The 21,905-nt window shown below is 40.2% G+C and overlaps 1 protein-coding gene across 1 annotated transcript; it reads right to left on the bottom strand.

Moving 5' to 3' along the window:
- Window positions 1–9,927: 9,927 nt before the first annotated feature.
- Window positions 9,928–10,368, bottom strand: LOC116144345 (uncharacterized protein K02A2.6-like). Its single transcript, XM_031429800.1, has one exon. The coding sequence runs from the start codon at window positions 10,366–10,368 to the stop codon at window positions 9,928–9,930; it is 441 nt and encodes a 146-aa protein (XP_031285660.1).
- Between the last annotated feature and the right edge of the window lie 11,537 nt (window positions 10,369–21,905).

Genomic DNA, 21,905 nt, shown 5'->3' with positions numbered 1-21,905 from the left:
TTGAGGCATGGATTTGGAACCCTGGCCGTGTGAGTGGGTACAGTCCTTATCTACATGCACTTCTAACGGACTGTACAAATTTTTCTTTCTTATTCTGAGGCCGCTCACTAAGGCGGCGTGCATGTGGGCTATTCTTCTTCTCTGTCACTCACGGGTTCCCCATCACAACAACCTTCTCTTCTCTTATCTTTTTACATTTGTTTAAATAAATTTCAGATTTGAACTTCTTTAATTATATTCTTTAGAGGATGATTCTAGAATTTAGTTCTTTTCTTTCTTTTTCTTTATTCTTTAATGCTTCATATATGTGTATGTGCATGGAAATATGCTCATTCTTTACTATTCTTTCTAAGTGCAAATGTGAGAATGTGAGAATGCGAGAATGCATTATGGCATATAAAGATATCATTAGGGAACTAGTATTCTCTACCATCAATATTCCCATACTTGAAATTAATCATAGATTATTAGACTAAAAATAAAATAATAAATTGGAAGCATTCTTGAGGTAGTCATACTGCATAGGTCATATTCAAGAAGGCATATCTTGAGTTACACACATCAGATTGCTATGATCTTAGTCTCATTTTAAAGCTTAGAGAAAGGGCTACAACTTTTATGTTTAGGTCTCAACCTAGTTCGATAGGTAAAATTCCCAAAACTCACTCAGAAGGTCATGGATTTGACAGGGCAACCTTGGTAACATGCCCACTTTAAGGCTTTTCCATACCTATTTACCTCCACTTACTCCTTAACCTTTCCTAACCATTTCCCCTGTGAAAAAATGTTAAAAGATCAATAATAGACAATCAAACTTCAATTCTTGCCTTTCTCTAACCCTTTCTTCATTAGGGTTTAGCCAACTCATGCATGCAATTTGTCTTTGGATTTTCATCAAACACTTCATATGCACATGCAACTACCATGTTGGCTACACTTCCACAACTCTCTAATTCAACCAAATTGTGAGCCAAAAACTCACTAAATTTAGTATCAAACCTGGCCAAATTTCTCATTTCTCTATACTCCAACAATTTCATCACAAAATCTTCCACAACTTCACCAAATCATCACATAACCATACACTACTTCTCATGGCTAGAATTTATACATCAATAAACATCAAAAACAGCCCATAATTCTCTCATACCATCACATACAAACATGCAAAAATTCATTCAACACAAGTCTTGCTCAAATTAAGGTTCAAATTAGGTTTACTTACCTTGAATATGTGAGATCACTTCCCTTTTGCTCAAAATCTCTTCCTCTTGGACCTAGATCATATAAAAACCATAAAAATTTAAAACTTTAAAGTTTAATCACACTCCTTTTGCTAGAATCTTACCTTAGGATGCTTTAGGATTGAAAATCTATGAAAATCCAAGCCAAATTCTATGATTTCCCTTTGAAATTTAGTGAAGAAAATTGAGAGAAAATGGGGAGAAGATGGCGTGAACAAGGGCTGCATTTTGGTTAGGGTTCCTTCAAATGAAACCTTATATCAAATAATATAAGCATGTATTCCCATTTTGCCCTTGCACTTTCTATGAAATTCCATCTATGTCCTTTAGTCAATTACTAAAATACCCACATTTTTATTATCTTCTTCACATTATTTTGCTTCCTTTCACTTCCCGCTTTTTTATCTAATTAGGAGTGAAAAGACCATTTTACCCCTAATGAACTTTTAAGGAATTTTCTTCACATTTGTCTAAGGTAACTTCAAAGAAATCCAACTAAGGGTATTAGGGTACATACCTTGATATGGGTGTTACAACCCATAACTGCAAAAATCAAGAAAACAACTAAGGAAAGGGAAAAGAAACCTTACCGAAATAAGAGAATAGGATGAACTTGCTAGAAAAGCACCATGAAGATGAAGAAGCAACGATGGAATAATCAAGAACGTATGAGAGTTTTTTCAAGGTGTGTAAGCTTTCTGACGAGTTTGCCCACTTTTATAGTGGTTGGCATTAGAGATGAAAGGGCGGGGTTCGATCGTAGCCGTCGATCTACATTGAATCTTGACCCTCCATTTGTTGAGCAATCTCGGCCCTTGGACATGGTCATGTGTCAATCATCCATAAGGGGTGAACAACCCTCAAACTGCCATAATCATAACTATCACTGCACGTTGCCTCAACTTCGCACATGGACAGTTGTAGTCACCCACGTAACGAAAAGTAACTGTCAAAGGCTGTCGCATTTAATGCGACATGACCACATGGAATTTACACAAGTACCCTTTCCTTTCAAATTTTGAGTTTGTTGAGAATGTCACAGAAGAGGAAAGGTCAAGTGTGGAGTACATCGACTGGGCTTGAGTTCGACTCTTGAATCTTAACTGAATCTACATCCAATGCCCTACAGATGAATGTCGAGCTTGATATCAAATCAAGCATTAGTCTTGGAAGCTCGAAACGAGCACCAAACACTAAGGGGTAGATGTTATGTGTGATTTTTCCACCAAGCTCGGAGTATTGCGAGGTTATAGCTTGATCCAGAACCAGCTTAACTCTATCGATTGTCTGACCTAGCTTAAGCTCGTCGAGTTATAACTTGACCTAGCACAAGCTAGTCGTGACCAATCCTTACAGTTGTTCAACCAATTCACATATAACTTCTGATCCCAGATATCTCGAGAAGGATCAGATTGATAGCAATCTTTGTGCAATCACAGCACCCAATCGCGAGAATATCAGAATTGCATTTCAAACTTGATTGTAAGCCCTCTATTTTCGCTATTTCCTTCGTACACAATCTATATATAAACCCCCTCCAACGATGAGAAAGTGGTTAGCAAATTATTCTAGGACTATCATTGTAAGCTCTCATGGAAAAACAATAATAGTTGACGTAGGCTCAAGAGTCCAACTGGCCAAACCACTCTAAAATTCTCTTCGCCATTTACTATAAAGCATTTATTATTTATTTACTGCTAGTTACCCATAATCACACACATCAGTTCTGGTCCTGACAAGGTCAATCGGATCACTCTAGTTGGTGTAATTTTTGCAACACCTATAGTATTCTTTATAATAATTTTATCAAAGTTCAACATGTCAAAATTGAAAAATAAAAAAAAGAGGAGTATAATTTAAGCCCCAACCAAACTCACCCCAAAATCAACAATGAAAAGTAAATTTTAATTTATTCCAAAATTACTATTTCATTAATACTTTTTAAATTTTTTTACTTTCCTAATCCTTTTTATTTCTCTTTTATTAAGTCATGACTAAGAAACAACAAAATAAACAATGAGGATTTCTTCAAGGCAAGAATTGAATGTTGTGCTAAATCAGATAATTTATTTTAAAATTATCTTAATGAAATAAGAAAAAAATTTCAGTGTTTTACTTCAAGCCAGAAGATATAGAATGGAAAATGAAATGAGAGGTAACATTGTTGATACGAGATTCGCACAAACTAGAGTAATTTGATTAACCATGATGGAATCATAATGGGTGTGTGCGTGATTATTGATAACCAACAAAGTATGAATCAAAAGCAGTATAGTAAATGACAAAAAGATTTTTAAAGTGGTTCAGAAAGTTATAATCTTGAGCCTACGTCCACTATTTTCTTATTTTGCTTTGAGAGCTTACAAGAAATTCAATATAATGCCTAGAATAATTTGCTAACCCCTTTTCCATCGTTAGAAGGGGTTTATGTACAAAGGAAAGAGCGAAAATAAAGGGATTACAATTAAGATTGGAATGCAACTTTGAAATTCTCGTGATTGAGCGTTGAGATTGCACCATCATTATTGTCAATCTGATCCCATCTGAAATATCCGAGATCTGAGTTTATCTGTGATCTGATTGAATAACTATAAAGCTTGGTCAGGACTAGCTTATGTTGGGTCGAGCTATATCTCGATGAGCTTATGTTGGATCGGATAGTTGCTTGAGCCGAAGTGGTTATGGGTTGAGCTATGACCTCACAGAAATCTGATTTCTCCAAGCTTGATGGAAAAATCACACACAACATATGCCCCTAAGTGTTCGGTGCTTGTTTCGAGCTTCGAAGATTAATTGCTCTATTTGATGTCAAGCTTGGACTTCGCAAGTTGTGCGCTGAATAAAAATTTGTCGAGCTTCCTGAATCGGGTTTGATCTCAGTCGACATTAACAACACTTGGCACTTTTCTACTATGACATTCTCAATAAACTCAGAATTTGAAATGAAGGGCATGTGAGTAATTTCCACGTGGTCTTGTCGCATTAAATACAATCGGCTTTTGCAATTACTTTTTGTCACGTGTGGGCAACTACAGCTGTCCACGCATAGAGTCAAGGCGATGTGTAGCGACGGTTATGATTGCAGAGGTCTGATGCTTGATAGACCGTCGTGGATGATTGATACGTGGCCACATCAAATGGTCAAAATTGCTTGATGAATGGAAGGCTGAGATTTACTATAGATTGACGGTTACAATCGAATCTTACCTCTTCGTCTCCCATCTACACCACTATAAAAGCTGGTAACCTTCATCAAAAACTCACACACTTTGCAAAAATACTCAAACCTTCTTTGTTTTAGCTTCGTCGCTATTCTCTTGACTGCATGACATTTTTTTGATGAGTCTCCACTTTTACACTTCAATAAGGCTTCCTTCTCCTTTTTTACTCACTTTAAACCTGTTTTAACGTCTTTTGCTATTGAGGGTGGCCATTTCTGTGGCCGTGGCCACATTATCGGTTTTGGGTTTTAGAAGGGTTTAAGGAGGTGGCTGCAAGAATTCTGGTAGCTAGCTCATATTTGTTGATCGAAGCTTGGCTACCCTGGGTGCCTGAATTGAAAGCAAAGTGTGGATAGGTTGTTGAATGTTTGAGCTCTGTCACTTGGTCACTTCTATTTTAGGTTTACAGAGGCGAGCTTTTAGAATGTCTTCATCTAGTAGCCACAACATAGACCGACTGTTTGATTCCCCAACGACCTTGGCTATTCAGGGGGAAGTAGTCCAATAGGTTTCTGAGGACCTCATTGTGAGGAGCTTAAGCCCATCAATCATTGTGTTGGGGTCGCGTGGTGATTTCTAATACCCTCTTAAGGTGTGGAATGTTCATTCCACCTCACTACTTCATTGCCAACATTTTAGAACGGTTTGGCATTGTTCCCCTTCAGTTGTCGAGGAACTAGTATATATTTATTATAGGCATGTACATTAGCTGAATTAGGTGAGTTATTTATAGACGAGCTCGTCCATTTATATAGGTTAAAAAAGAGCCAAGACCAAACGTACTACCTCTCCAAGGCAAGGAAAATACAATTCAACGATTTGGCTGAGGTCCCAAAGAAAATTTCATATTGGGACTCTCAATACTTTTTCTACAAGACCAAGGAGACCAGCATTTTTGCTTTAGTAGCTAGTAAGATTTTGACCCTTGTACGTACAAAGAGTATTTCCAACCTCGACAGGCAAATTAATCAATTTTCTATGTTTTATAGTGAATGTCAAGCAGAACTTCCTTCATGAGGCGAGCTTAGAGCGGCTTCAGTGATTTAGCGATCTCCCCAATAGTGAGCGCGACGTTACCGAGCTCATTACGCTTTCTTAGCTGAAAGCATATCACTTCTACATCGACGACGCCAAGTTCAATACCATTTTTGAGAAAGGTAAGTACTTATAGCTCGCTACTTATTCTATTGTGATGTTGGGTCACCAACAACTTGCTTTTCCTTTGCAGATATGTGGGATTTCTCTCGAGGCTACCAAGAAGCTGTTGATTTCTCCGACGAAGAAATAGCCTATGGAAACTACTGGGGCAGCTGGGCAAGGTACCTCATGTCCAATCCTCAAATGCAACAGTGGTGAACTTGGGGAAGGCCCAAGTGCCAAGAAGCCTACCAAGGCAATCGAGGAGAAAGATGCCCTCGAGCTCCCAAAGGGCTTGGCAAAGAAAAGCCCCGAGCCAGTTGGAGGCTTGAGGAAGAAGAAAGTGTCCGAGCCACAAGATGGCTTGGGCAAGAACAAGATGCCTGAGCAAAAGGAAGGCTCAAGTAAGAAAAATTCGACCGAGTAGTAGCGAGGCTCGAGAAAGCAAAAGGTTGTTGAGCAGTAGGAAGGCTCAGGCAAAAAGGTTGATGAGCAAGCTAGTGGCCCAAAGAAAGTTGCGGCCAAGGACTTGGGCAAAAAGAATTCTACTCTCGTGGGTGAAACTGTCGTCCCCCTGAGAAGCAGGTAAAGCTTGCCTCTGTGATGAGGTAAAAGGAAGGTGAACGAGATAGCTTGGGCTACACTCGAAGCAATGATCGGTGGGCTCCTAAAGCACATTGACATCAGAGCTTTTGAGGCTAGGGAGGCTATCTCACTGTGGACTCATGAGACGCTCAGAGACGTCTTTCCCCACAAGTAGCTTGCTCACGCCTGCAGCTACATCACCAAGGTATTGATAGCCTGCCTTTCTCTTTTTATTCAAAGTTTTCCCCTTTTATGTCTTGCTAATCATCTCTTCCTTTTCAGGCTTGCATGGTGTCCAAGCTCCTCCTTGATGAAAGCTACCTCACATTGGAAGGTACCCATGTGGGGTGGCAGGAAGCGAAGAATATGAAAGAGGATGCCTTGGTTAGGGCCAACGTGGCAAAGAAAGAGGGGACTCGCTGCAGGCCGATCTTGATGTTAGGAATCGATCTACCCAACGCAACGGAAAAACAAAAATTAAAGGATAAATTAATTCCCCTTTATGCCAAGATCCGGGAATCAATTATATAGTTTACATGTTAAAACAAAATTCTACACAAAACAATATTAATCCATTCAAGGATTAGAAATCTTACGCACGTTTTGAGGCTCCTTCAAGTGTCTTTGATTTTATTTTGCTTCCGATTCAATGTAGAACCACATGAACGTTGATCCACACGAAGACAATCCGAAGAACTAAAAAGGGATTTGCTAGATCCATTTGATGGCTTCAAGAATCAAGAAGAAAAATTTTCTTTTCCACTCAATAAAGAAGAATGTGAGAGGGAGTAAAAAGGTGGCTGGATCCTTTTCTTTATTAAATGAAATTGTTGTTTTGTTTTAATTTATGTTGCACTTATATAGTGCAATAATTAAAACCCCATTCCAATAAGAAATAGTCATGGGCTCCAACCCTAATTCACCATTGCAACCAAACACCCTTTAATTGGTATTTTAAAATTTAATTAATTATTATTATAATTAATTAACATATTTATAAAATATATTAACATTTAATTAATAATAATAATCCGTTTAAATATATGCGCACATATATTTATATATAATCTCACTAATTTAATTTTAATATTAAATTAAATACAGGCAACAACCTCAGCAAATTTAATTGCACTGTGAGATTGCCAAAATACCCTTTCGTCCTAAAAGACGAAAATACCCTTTTCACAAACTGATTCTTAAATTATCCTCTAAATGTGTGACCCGTAGGCTCCTTATCATATCGGCAGTAAGTAGTATTGCGATTAACACCAATTAATCATTTCACTACACACAGACCAAGATTGGCCCCTAGCAAGGCATCATGGCCACCTAATAGATTCAGATTCAGCAAAATAGCTACCTATCAATGACATGGTTACCCTGAAATCAAATCCTTTCATCATCCATTATCTCATCAAGGCTGAGGTACAAAAATAATGTCAACCTCAGTTATTCTTGATATCTTTGTATTCAGGTACTAGACCAATGACCGGATAAATAAATTGGATTGAGCAACAACTCAATCCCACCGTGGCCATAGATTTAGTGTTATTGCCATTTACTGAATTGCGACCGAAGTGAGATTAGTCACTGTTTTTTGACAGGGTCATTCAACGTTATGATAGCCTTACCATGTTATTTGTGTCCTCGGTCAGAATAATACTAGGGCTACCAACATTTCTAGAATGGCCACCATATGTGATCATAGGGTTCTCACTATCAAGATGAAACACTTGATAACCTCGTCACAGTTCTACCATCCTAAGGACATATATCAATACATACATATATGATTTACACGATATAGAATAAAATTTCTTTTATTGATTAATAAACATTATTACAAAGAGTCAATTCTACAATAATTGATTGGCTCTGGGGCACCTACTCTAACACTCAAGCGGTTGAGAAATGAGGTTGAGGCCTTCGAGGTCAAGGAAGGGGAATTCCTTAACAAACTTAAGGCGAGTGAGGCTACTAGCGCAAAGGCTGAGGCGGACTTAGCCAAGGTCGAGAAGAGTTTGGCATAGCAACGAGGTGTCAATAATAATCTGAATTTCGAGCTTGCCATGGCTCAGAAGAATGCCTCGGACTAGGAGGCCAAATATGAGAAGGCTTCGTGCGACCTTTCCACGAAAGTGGAAGACTGCAAAGAGGCTAAGTTAGAGGCTGAGAGGCTAAAGCTTGACGTCAAGGAGTTGAGGTCGATGGTCAAGAGCCATACCTGGGATACCTCGGTCTTCCTAGTGTAGAAGTTGTGGGAAGATCATCCCTCGCTCGACTTTTCCTTCCTTCCAAGGGCTTATCAGAAGGAGGTTGATAGGATAAAGACTGAGCCACAAGGCATGGAGTACGTCTATTCAGGAAGCTCTAAATCCAACGACGAGGATAAGGAGGTGATCAAAGAAGAGGATGAAGAAGCCGTGGTCAAACAAGAAGTTGAAGACCTAACTCCTCTAGCCTCGCTCCATGCTATTACCTTTGACCTTCCCCCGGTCGAGCCTTCGAGAGATTTCCCAGCTCCTACCCTTGAAGAAGCTACCAAGACTTTTGCTACTGACGATGCTTCTGCCCCCATAGGCGATGATACCCCTACTCTGCACCTACTGTTTAGAGATTTTTTTTTTTTTTTTTTTTTTTTTTTTTTTTTAAGTTTAGCTTGTAACTAAACTACATTGATCAATGAAAATTTGGTTTTCTCATTTTTTTGTCAAGTAACATTTTCACTTATGCAGTCATTTTAATTGTTCTGATCGAACTTAACTTGAAAAATTTGAATTTGCTCCAAGTTATGCATGACCTGCTTCTTTAGGAACAAAACAGTTCTAAGTTATGCGTGGCTCGCTTCTCTTTAGGAACTTTTCGAACAAAAAGAAAACCTTTCGTGCGATAACATTGAGTTTGGACTAGTTGTCTATCTCAAATTTTGGTTGGTCGTCGATTTGGGACTGATTTTCTTTCAACTTGTTTTACTCAGGTTTTCCCCAAGTTTTAACTTTGTCGATTTAGGGAATTTCTCCCTCAATAAGTTGAATTTTGGCATGGCTTGTAGAGCTAAGCTGCATTTTTTTCGAACTCTTGACTCTGAGTTTTTGGATGTGGCCGTTTAGGTTGCGATCATGAAACAATAGATAAAAAATAACAAGCAAACAAAGTTTAAGAATAATACCTCTTTATTAATGAATGAAATCTGGTCGTAAGAGACCTTACATCAAATAGTAAAAAGACAAAACATAATTGAAACCTGAGCTGCTTATTGGTAGTACCTTCATAAATGCTTGGCATTCCATGCTTGTATTATAGCTTCACCATTGAGGTGTTCCAAGTGGAAAGTTCCTGGTGTGAACTTTTCGGGGATCCTGAAAGGACCTTCCCATTTGGGCCCAAGTTTGGGTTTTGTGTACCTGGGACAACCTTTCTGAGAACTAGGTTGCCCACCCCAAAGTCTCTAATTCTGACTTTGGAGTTGAAGTATCTTTTGGCTTGCTATTGATAGGAAACGAGCCTTAGCTAAAACTTGGCTCGATGTTCTTCAATTAGATCTAGCCTTAGGTGAAGAAGATCTTCGTTTGTTTCTTCATTAAAGACCTCTCTCCAAAATGAACTAATCCCCACTTCAACTGGGGTCATTGCTTCTCATCCGTATGAAAGCGAGAATGGGGTTTCTCCTGTCGAGCTTCTAGCGGTTGTTTTGTAAGACCATAAGGCCTCAAGCAGTTCATTAGCCTATCTTCATCAGCCTATCTTCCTTCAAGGGCATCAAGCTTCTTTTTGATGGTGTGCTTGATCACTTTATTTACAGCTTCTACTTGACCATTGGCTTGAGGCCAGTAAACAGTGGCAAACCTTTTCTTTATCCTGAGCCTTTCGTAGAATGATTGGAAGTCTTTGTAATCGAATTGTTTCCCATTATCAGTTATTATGGTATAAGGCATTTCGAATCTACAAATGATGTTCTTGTAGATAAAATCCTTTAGCTTGTTTGAAGTGATGGTAGCCAAAGGCTTGAATTCTATCCACTTGGTAAAGTAATCTACTGCAACCACTATGAACTTAACACCCCCTTTTCCTTGAGGCAAATGGCCTATTAGATCGATCCCCCAGATTGCAAAAGGCCAAGACTTGTCAAAGTTGTCAATTCTTGGGGTGGAGCTCATGGAACATCTGTAAATCTCTGACATTTGTCGCACTTGCATACAAAGTCTATCACATTGTTAAAGACTGTCGGCCAATAATATCCTTGGCGAAGTACTTTGTATGCTAGAGATCTGCCTCATACATAGTTCCCACAATGCCTTTGTGGATTTCCTTCAAGACGTACTCCGCGTCTTCATGATTAATACACCATAAGAGCAATGAGTTATACTCACACTTATACAATTTGTCATTGATAACCATGTACCGAGCTGACTTTGCTCGAAGGGTCTTGGCTTTAGCTTCATTTCTTCCCTCCAGCCTTATCTCATCTGTTAGGTACATGATTATTGCATCCATCTAGCTGCACCTCTACCCTATTACCAAAACTGATTCCAAAGATACGAGGATGCTGGGACTTGGAAGAAATCTAACCAGAATAAAGAATCAATCGCTTCTTTGCTCATTGCTGAAGCTAGGCGAGCTACCTATAACAATAAATACCTCAGTCAGTAATAAAAGAGTGTGTTCTTCATCGGACTGATATATCGGGATTTGGTTGTATCTCAAGTATGCATCCATGAAGCTTAGTAGTGCATTCTTGGCTTTCTCATCTACTAGTTGATCAATCTAGGGTAGTGGAAAGCTGTCTTTGGGACAAGCCTTGTTCAGATCAGTGAAGTTGATGCAAGTCTGCCACTTGCCATTCGACTTCTTCACTAAGATCGGGTTGGCGAGTCAGTATGGGTACTTTACTTCCCTGATGAAGTTGATGTTTATGAGCTTATCAACTTCATCCTTAAGCGCTCTGGACCATTCAACATCTATAAATCTTCTCTTTTATCTAATTGGTCGAGCCCTTGAGTCGATGTTCAACCTATGGCACATTACCTTAGGGCTGATCCCCACCATGTCCACATGTACCCAAGCGAACACGTCAACGTTTTTCTTTAAGAACCCCACAAGATTGTTCGCCAGCTTGTCGCTCAGACTACTACCAATTTTCAACATGCAAGTTGGGTCTTCCTTGCTGATAGATAACTCTCGCAACTCTTCTGTTAGCCTTACAGTGGGCTCTTCCTTGTGGATGTGAGGATCCCTAGTATCTTCTAGGGGTCTAGGTTTTGGGTCTAGGTTTTGGGTCAGACTCAGCAATGACCATGGTTCTCAGGAGCGGCCAAATTTGTGCAACATGAATGGCCCGATTGTAATGTTCCTGAGAATCTTTCTTGCAACTCTAGATTGTTGCGACCCCTCATGGAGTTGGGAATCTCATTGCTTAGTAGCGCACTGAAGTGACTGCACTTAGGTCGTCTAGGGTAGGCCTTCCTAAGATGATGTTATAGGTGGTTGGGTAGTCAACCATTAATAACTTGACCATCACCATCCTGATCTTAGGGTCTTCCCCAAGAGTCATGGGTAAGTCAATTATTCCCTTGGGGACCAAGCTTTCCCCGGTGAATCTGTAAAATGGTGACGGACTTGCCTTCAAGTCTCGTTTAGTGAACCTCATTTCTTGAAATGCCCCCAAGAAGATGATGTTCACTACATTGCTATTGTTGACCATTACCATGAGAACTCGGGCATTACCGATCCTTGCCGCGATTACGATCGCATCATAATTATGACAAGAAGATTCTTCGCATTCTTCCCTAGTGAATCCTATCACCTCGCTCTCTTGCTTAGGCCGCTTCGACGACTTTTGTTCACAGCTCATTACCTAGGGGACCGAATGTGCCTTAGCCTCTCGAGCATATTGCTCATGAGAACGCCTTGAGCCCCCTATGATGTTGAGCCCCCCATATATTATGCCCACCAGAACTTCGTTGTTTGTTGGGGCTTGTTGGATCTAATTATTTTGCTCGCTTATACTCTCGCAAGCTGGTGCCTTCTTGACAAATTCTTTCAAGTGGCCTCTTCTAATCAGATCTTCGATGGTGTCTTTTACAGCCTGACACTCATTAGTGTTGTGCCCAATGTCTCGGTGGTACTGGCAGTATTTTTGGCAATCTCTTCTGCCTGGTGCCCCTCTCATTCTTTCCGACATGAGCAAATTCTTAGCCTCGCGAGAGACCTCATAGATATGAGCCATATCTTGAGTCAAAGGGTGTATTCTACATATCGCGGGAAAGGTTGCCTATCCCTATGGTTATTTGTTTTTTGCCTCTTTTGGAACCCGTTCTGGTCCTTGTCAATGCAATCTTAGCCCCTTCATTTATCTATTGGGCGATCTTGTCACCTATCGGGGGCTTTTCTTGGCAAGCTTCTAGCTAAGGCTATCAGCGAGCTTTCCACCCACTGATGTTTGGCGGCCATTTGATAAAACTTGGCTAGGCTCACTTGATCCTCGCTTTGGAGCTCTTTCCACAACTTCACCTATGGCCTTATTCCCACTATCAACAAAGTCTGGATCGACTCTTCAGGCGCATCCGTGACCTTTGCTTGTTCATTCTAGAACCTCATTAAATATGAGGTCAGTGTTTCGTCTCTTTCTTAACAAATATTACTTAGATAGTTGAGCGACATTGCAAACTGTCTCCTCGCTTGGAATTACTGTAGGTACAACGAGGAGAACTATTGCCAAGATTGAATTGAGTTCGCCTTGAGCCTCTTATACCACCTCTTGGCATCTACAACTAATGTGACTGTAAAACAGCAGCACTTTGCCAAGTCATAGACCTGATGCAGCTCCATAAGTCATTGAAAGAGTTAAGGTGGTCTCTAGGATCCCCTTTTCCATTGAACTTGCTTTTTGGCACCCTGAATCCTTGAAGAAGCAAGGCTTGGTGAACTTCCTCTATGAACGAAAAACTCACTATTTATTTCACCGCATTGTTCTAGCGAGCTCTTAGATCATCAAATATTATTTGCACCCGATCTAATTCTTCATTATGAGTACTCTGTCTGTAGGCTTTATTCAGCCTTACCTCGAACAGGTGAGTTCGGAGATTAGTTGCTTGTGAGCCTTCTCTATCATATGCATTGATGCGCAAGGTTGAGTCATGATGGCTAGGTTGGTAGGTGCTATCATACTCGTCAGTGCACTACTCGTGACGTAAGTTAAAATCGAAATGTCGGTCATTGCCAGATTGGCGTGCGTGACTCATCTTGTAAGCTTGCGAGGTTTGAGCCCACCTTTGGCGTGGGTTAAAATTGGCACGTTGACGTTGGGGATATCGTCGAGTAGGTCGAGTATCCCTTGGACGACCACTGCCTTCATTCTCCCCCATGGGCTGCTTCCCTAGTCACCTTCGCAGGTTAGTTTGCCCGCAGGACTCACGTTCGTGAGTAGAATATACCTTATGGTGTTGAGGGTGTCGATAGCTCCTTGGTGCCAACAAATTAGATTGGTTATCGGCTGAGTTCTGACTTGTCAAGGTAGCGTTCATGAAGCATGGCTGGTCTAGGTCCTGGGGGGCTGATTGTTGATTTCTTAACTCAGCAACATTCTATTGCATTGCTTGTGCAACCATTATTTTGATCATTTTCACAAGTTGTCCATTCTCTGGATTCAAAGTCCCTACCCCCTATTGGTTATGCGGGACTCACATTCGTAAGTGGAATGTACCTTGTGGTGTTGAGGGTGTCGATTGCTCCTTGGTGCAAACAAACTAGATTGGTCACCTGTTGAGTTCCGACTTGTTAAGGTAGCATTCGTGAAGCATGGCTAGTATAGGTCTTGGGGGGCCGATTGTTGATTTCTTAACTCAACCACGTTCTGTTGCACCGCTTGTGCAACCATTGTTTTGATCATTTCCACAAGTTGCCTATTCTCGGGATTCAGCATCCTTACCCCCTACTGGTTAGCGATCTACCGCACTAGTGGCATTGGTGATCAACCTGAAGGAACAGTCTAATGTACCTCTTAATTGGTGGTTTCCATGTTGTCGTGGTTTTTGGTATTGGTCTTTGATCTAGTATAGGCCATTTGAATTTTCAGGTTATCGAGTCACTGAAAAAGATTGCTGGAAATTGTGAAATTTGGTTGAGCCCCTCCTTCTAGCGCCAAAATGTTGATACGAGATTCGCACCAACTAGAGTGATCTGACTGGCCGTGATGGAATCGGAATGTGTGTGCGTGATTAATGATAACTAGCAAAATATGAATCAAAAGCAGTAAAGTAAATGACAAAAAGATTTTAAGGTGGTTCGGCAAGTTATGATCTTGAGCCTACATCCACTGTTTTCTTATTTTGCTTTGACAGCTTAAAAGAAATTCAATATAATGCCTAGACTAATCTGTTAACCCCTTTTCCATCGTTGAAAGAGGTTTATGTAAAAGTTTTTTACAAAGGAAAAAGCAAAAATAAAGGGATTATAATCAAGATTGGAATGCAACTCTGAAATTCTCGCGATTAAGCGTTGAGATTGCACTATCATTACTGTCGATCTGGTCCCTTCCTAAATATCCGGGATTTGAGTTTATCTATGATCTATTTGAACAACTGTTGTGTAATAACTGCTTGACATTACTATCTTATAAAAATACATATAATAACATACGAGTACATTAATAAAAATAGTTGGGCCCAAATTTTTCTTTTATTTAATATACATATTCTTTTACAAAAGTCAGTATCCTTTACAAAAGTTCTCAAAAGTGTGGTGGACAGTGTAACTACTCCTCCTCGCCCGCCAACATCCATCCGACTGCGTCCTCATCTAGAACCTGCAAAAACATAGAAAAACAACGGGGTGAGCAAAAAAATGCTCAGTAAGTAAATCCTCTACTCATCTATCCCCGTACTTCTTTCTCTTAATTCTTTCTTTACACTCTTCTCTTCTCATTTATGTTCTCCTCCTGTTTCTGTTTCTCATAGTCTTTTCTATATACTCTCTGGTGTATGTCACCGCCTCATCTTACTGGAGGCACGGCTGGGGACTCAACCCACTCTTCGTGACTCTACTCATTTTCTCTTTTTGTTCTTTCTGTTTCTCTGTTTTCCCATTCTACTCATGGGAATGTCACAGCCTCATCTTACTGGAGGCACGACCAGGAACTCTCCCACTCTAAGTGACTTCTACTCATTTCTGTACCGATTGGATTTGGTTATGTATGGATTCGGAACCCTTGGCCATGTGAGTGTACATTATTTCTCTCTATCTCTTGAATGTCACGACCCCTTCTTACCGGAGGCACGGCTGGAACCTCATGTTCCACTCTTCGTGACAGTCACGACCTCATCTTGCTGGAGGCACTGCTGGGGATCACAAAGCACCCACTCTCGTGACTTTGCTCACCACTCACGGGTTCCCCATCGCACAACCTACTCTATTCTCTTCTTTAACTCTTAGAGTAGTTTAAGCACAAAGGTCTCTACTTTTTCTCAAGCTAATACTTATAATGTAGAAATTCTCTACTCTTTCTCAAGCTACTTCTTAATGCACAATTAATACATATGGATGGTTCATACTCATTAATGCACTTAGGAAATGCCAATATGCAATGTTGCAAGAATTAAGGTTCATAACTCATTCTCATACTTCTCTTAGGCATTTCATCAAACAACTCATGTGCATACAAAAACTCTTCTCTAACTACAATTCTCTTTCTCTTTGTAACCATCCAAAATGGGAAGAAATTCCCTTCTATGGACATAACTCCTATCATAGAAGAACACTTCCAAATATATACTCAATCTCCTCCAACATCATCTCAACTCATCACACATTAACACTTCCCATAAAGAGAGCATATCCAACACCACAACATAAATACTCATCTCAACTCAATTTCTCAACAAACAAACATATATCTCTACTCAATTTCTCAACAAGCATCATTTATACATGCATAAAGAAATCTCTACTCAAGGATTTCTTAAACTTTAGCTTGAGTTGGATTTACTTACCTTGTGATGGTGTGATTCCACTAGCACTTCTCTTTTCCTTTGGTAGATGTTTTTTCTCTACACTTTTAAACAATAACACAATAAGACCTTAACACCTTTATAGCTAAATTTCACATCTAGAATAAAGGTCTTTACCTTAGGATGCTTTAGATCACCTCTCTACCCAAAAACTACTCAAAAACTCTTTAAAATCCTTGAAGAATTGGATGGAAAGTAGATAGAAAATGGTGAATGAGTATGGCGGTGGAAGAAGAAGAATGAAAGGGTTTCTAAGACTTAACCCTTATTTACTCATATTTTACACCTTTTTTCCCAATTTACCCTTACTCTTTCTTAAGAATTCCACCTTTGCCCTTTTAATTCTTTGTAAATGTACCCCCATTTAAACTATTCTCCATGCAATTTCCTTACATTTCACTCCCCACTTTTCCTGCTAATTAGGGGTAGAATGGTCATTGTGCCCCAAAGGAAGAATTCTCTAGAAACTTAACAAACATTTTTGTTAGGCCCTTCGCTGCGGCGAAAAATCTTTCTTTGCCCCGGCGAAAACTTACAGAACCTACACCTCAGGTTGCAGGACTTCCTCGCCGCAGCGAAGCTTATTCTTCGCCCCGGCAAATTTTGTAACACAAAAATTTGCCAAGTCCTTACAAATTTCAGGGCAACCACTCAACCAACTCACAATATCAATTCAAGCAAGGATCAACCAAACTATAACAACAACAAACCAACTCAAATGAGGACAAAACAATAAGCATTCAAGTAATACAACACAATTAAACTACGTACCTCAAGTGGGGCGTTACAATTCTCCCCCCTTAAAAGAATTTCGTCCCCGAAATTCACACAAACAACTCTGGGTAACGATCCTGCATGTCTTGTTCTACCTCCCATGTGGCCTCTTCTACTTTATGGTTTCTCCAAAGGACTTTCACTAACGGAATACTCTTATTGCAAAGTTCTTTAATCCTTCGGTCTAAAATCTGAACTGGGCGCTCTTCATACACAAAATTCTCTTCTAAAGCAATGTCCTCTATACTTAAGATATGAGAGGGATCACTTATATACTTCCGAAGCATTGAGACATGAAAAACATCATGCACCTTGTCCATGCTAGGTGGTAGTGCCAATCTGTAGGCCATCTTGCCCACTCACTGCAATACTTCAAATGGACCTATATATCTCAGTGCCAACTTCCCTTTGCTTCCGAAGCGCATTACCCGCTTATAGGGGGAAACTCTTAGAAACACTTTGTCACCCACTCTAAACTCTACATCTTTTCTCTTCAGATTAGCATAACTTTTCTGTCTGTCTTGGGCTTGCTTCATTCTGTTTCTAATTAACTTTACATCCTCTATCATCTTCTAAGTTATTTCTGGCCCAAGAACTATACTCAACTGATCCTTCTCACCTATCTCATCCCAATGTAGGGGAGACTTACATCGTTCACCATATAAAGCCTCGTAAGGCACCATCTTGATTGTAGACTAGTAACTGTTATTGTAGGCAAACTCCACTAAGGGTAACATTTCATGCCAGGATACTTTATAATCCATACAGCAAGCTCTCAACATATCTTCAAGCATATGATTCGTTCTCTCCGTTTGGCCATCTGTCTAAGGATGGTAGGCGGTGCTAAATGCTAAACGAGTACCCAAATTCTTCTGTAGACTCATCCAAAAAGCTGAAACAAACCTGGAATCTCTATCTGACACTATTGTCTTGGGCACTCCATGCAACCTGACTATCTTCTTCATATAAATCTGAACCAACTGATCCGTAGTAGTGCTTTCCTTTACTAGAAGGAAATGGGCTGACTTGGATAGTCTATCTACAATCACCCATATAGCATTATATCCTTTCTGTACTCTAGGGAGACCTGTGATAAAATCCATCGAAATGCTCTCCCATTTCCACTCTGGAATACTAAGCGGCTAAAGTAACCCTGATGGCCTTTGATGTTCTGCTTTCACCTGTTAGCAAACTAGGCACTTAACTACAAATTCCACAATATCTTTCTTCAAACTTGGCCACCAATAGCCTTTTTTTTATATCTTGATACATCTTGGTTGCTCCAGGATAAGCAGTGTATGGTGTGTCATGAGCCTCCGCAAGAATTTTCTTCTTTAACTCATCACTTGGAGGAATACACAACCTATTTCTGAAATAGAGGACACCATCCTTTAAATAAAACTCTGATGTCTTGCCCTCATACACTTGCTGAACTATTCTCTGACACCACTCATCGGCCACTTGCTTTTCTTTAACTTCTTCCAGTAAAGTAGACTGGGTCTCTAACCTGGCAATCCATCCTAGAATTACTTCAATCTGCTCTCTACACAACTCTGCTAATAACTCTTTCTGCTTAGTGAGCCGGGACAAATAAGCTTTTCTACTCAAGGCATCGGCTACTACATTGGCTTTCCCCGGTTGATACTTGATCTCACACTCATAATCTTTAACCAGCTCCAACTACCTTCTCTGTCTCATATTCAGCTCCTTCTGAGTGAAGAAGTACTTTAAACTCTTATGATCGGTGTAGATATTACTCTTGGCACCATAAAGGTAATGTCTCCAAATCTTTAATGCGAAGACCACGGCTGCCAACTCTAAGTCATGCGTAAGGTATCTCGTCTCATACTCTTTTAATTGCCGAGAGGCATATGTTATCACCCTACCTACCTGCATTAACACAACACCAAGTCCTTGCAAAGAAGCATTTGTATAAATATCATAATCTACACCTTCCTATGGTAACACTAACATGGAAGTTGTCGTTAACCTCTTCTTCAACTCTTGAAAACTCTCTTCACATGCTTCTGACCATGTAAAAGGAGTTCTCTATTTGATAAGAGCTGTCAACGGTTTAGCGAATTGGGCGAACCCTGCTACAAATTGCCGGTAGTACCCTACTAGGCCCAAGAAACTTCTGACCTCTTTTACTGTCTTCGGCCTCTGCCATTTAAGAATTGCCTTGACTTTACTCGGATCTACTGAAATCCCTTCCTTAGACACAGTATGGCCCAAAAATAATACTTGATCCAGCCAAAACTCACACTTGGAAAACTTAGCATACAGCTTCTTTTCCCTCAATCGTTGCGACACGAATCTCAAGTGTTCCTCATGCTCTTCTCTCGACTTAGAATAAACCAGGATATCATCTATGAAAACCACTATAAACTGATCCAAACAATCATGGAATACTCGGTTCATCAAGTCCATAAATACTACTGGGGCATTTGTCAAACCAAAAGGCATCACTACAAATTCATAATGCCCATACCTTGTACGGAAACAGTCTTTGCTACATCTTGATCGGCCACTCTTACTTGATGGTACCCTAACCTCAAATCAATTTTGGAGAACACTGCTGTGCCTTTCAACTGATCAAACAGATCATCAATACAAGGTAATGGGTACTTATTCTTCACTATTACTTTATTCAGCTATCTATAGTCTATACACATCCGTAGTGACCCATCTTTCTTCTTCACAAACAAAATTGGAGCTCCCCATGGAGAATGAATCGGTCGGATAAAGCCTTTATCTAAAAGCTCTTGGAGTTGCTTCTTTAATTCTTGAAGCTCTACTGGGGCCATTCGATAAGGGGCTTTAGATATTGGTGCTGTTCCTGGCGCTAGTTCAATACTAAACTCAACCTCTCTCTCTAGAGGCAAACCTGGCAACTCTTCCGGAAACACATCTAGAAACTCTCAAACTACTGGCACCATCTGAATCTCTGACTGAAGAACATCACCACTCTACACTACATGTGCAATATACCCTGAACACCCCTTTCTTAACATCTTTCTAGCTTTCATGCTACTAATCAACATGCTCAACTGATGACCCTCTCCAAAGCTAAACTTGTCTCCGTTATCAAGATTAAATCTCGCTTTCTTTTTCTGACAATCAATCTCTACTCCATTCCTCCCTAGGAAATCCATGCCCAATATGACATCAAAGTCAGGCATATCAAACACTATTAGATCCACTGCTAATTCTCGTCCATGGATCACTATCAACTCTCCTGATAACATCTCATGGGTCACAACACTAACCCCATCGGGTAACTCTATCTTAATGGGTTGGTTCACTCTAGTAGGTTTCAAACCTAATTTCTCTATCATCCCATAAGATATAAAAGAATGAGTGGCTCCAGAATCAATTAAAGCATATAAAGGAATAGCATGGAATAATAACTGACCAGTTATCGCTGATGGACTGGCCTCTACTTCACCTTGTGCCACTGTAAACACTCTGGCACTAGTACCTCTAGAACTCTGAACTGTTGATGGGAGAGGAGCTTTACAATCCCTCCTCAAGTGCCTTGGCTGCCGGCACCGATAACATACGTTCTGGTCTCTCAAACACTCTCCTGAGTGGTTCCTCCCACATTTAGGACAAGGGGGAAACCCTTCTGTCCGAGGTCGTTTACTCCTCCAATCCCTTCTATTCTATCTAAGCTGAAACTTCTTTTTATTACTCTTTATTTCTTTGCTCTTTCCACCCTCAACTTTTTCTCTCTGTGGGGCGGATGACGGTTCACTCGATCCTTCTATTGAGGGACCTACTAGGGTGATCTTGTTCTCAAATATCTCCGCCCTCATTGCTCGTCTCAAGGCCTGACTATAAGTTTGCGAGGCATCGGCACCCGCCATTATGTCCCAGGCTATCTCCAGTTTCAACCCATGAACAAATTTATCTCTCCTCAAGACCGGAGTACTAACAATTCCTGGTGCAAATTTGGCAAGGGCATTGAATCTCACTGAATACTCTTTAACTGTATTGGACCCCTGCTGCAAACCAATAAACTCTTGGACCTTCTCATGAACTCGATCCTCTATTCTATACTCGGTCTCAAACTCTCGACTAAATTCTTCCCAGGTTATGACTACAACATCATGAGTATCTTCTATTAATTCCCACAAAATTCGGGCATCACCCAAAATAAGAAACTCGCATACCGGATCCTCTTCCGGTCCATCATAGGGAATAAACCTGTTGTACGCTCTACGGACCTAAACCATTCTTCTACTATTACTGGGTCTGTAGTACCCTTAAACTCTGAGGGTTGATGATAATTCGTGGATTATACCGTTTTCATTAGACTTTTTGGTCAGATTTCAGGTACTTTCTAGTTCATATTGACCTGAATTGTTCCTTAATTCTTTACATTTCGTGTTTCAGGTTAAAATGGACGTTTTAAGCAAATAAGGACAAAATTGGAAATTCTGGACTCAGAAGTTAGCGGATCTCAGAAGTTGGGAGAGTTCTGAAGCAGGATAAAGCACTATGAGGCTTGTTCCCAAGGGAGAGCACTGAGGATCGAAGAATCAAGCGAAGATGCAAGCAGAGTGGCAATTCTGTAATTTTAGAACTTTTCAAGAAGCTTCGCCGCGGTGAATATTTGTTCTTCATCGCGGCAAAGTGTGCCAGTCATGCACCATATCTGTTTCTTTCTTCGTCGCGCTGACGGTCGTAATTTCCAGTTTTGTAAAATGCACAGTTTTACTTTTGCGTGTTTTTCTAAGGAATTTGGGCGAGGTATAAAAGAAACACTTAGTCTTTTTGGCGAGGGGTTTTCCAGGAAGTATGGTTAGCAGTTTTTACATTTTCTTAGCTTGATTTTGGAGTGATTTAGAGATTAACAAGGGTGAAGATTCTATTTTGAACCTAGGGGTTTCATCATTTGGGGAGATTTCTTGTCTTTTCTCTTATTTTCATTATGT

The sequence above is a fragment of the Pistacia vera genome, unplaced genomic scaffold, assembly GCF_008641045.1.
Source record: "Pistacia vera cultivar Batoury unplaced genomic scaffold, PisVer_v2 Contig441, whole genome shotgun sequence".
In the NCBI taxonomy this organism is placed as follows: domain Eukaryota; kingdom Viridiplantae; phylum Streptophyta; class Magnoliopsida; order Sapindales; family Anacardiaceae; genus Pistacia; species Pistacia vera.
The sequence above is the reverse complement of the archived record's forward strand: the minus strand, read 5'-3'. Positions and strand labels throughout refer to the sequence as shown.

Bases quoted from the DNA above. Each gene is read 5' to 3' on its own strand.
- LOC116144345 (XM_031429800.1), bottom strand. From the start codon at position 10,368: ATGTCAGAGATTTACAGATGTTCCATGAGCTCCACCCCAAGAATTGAC.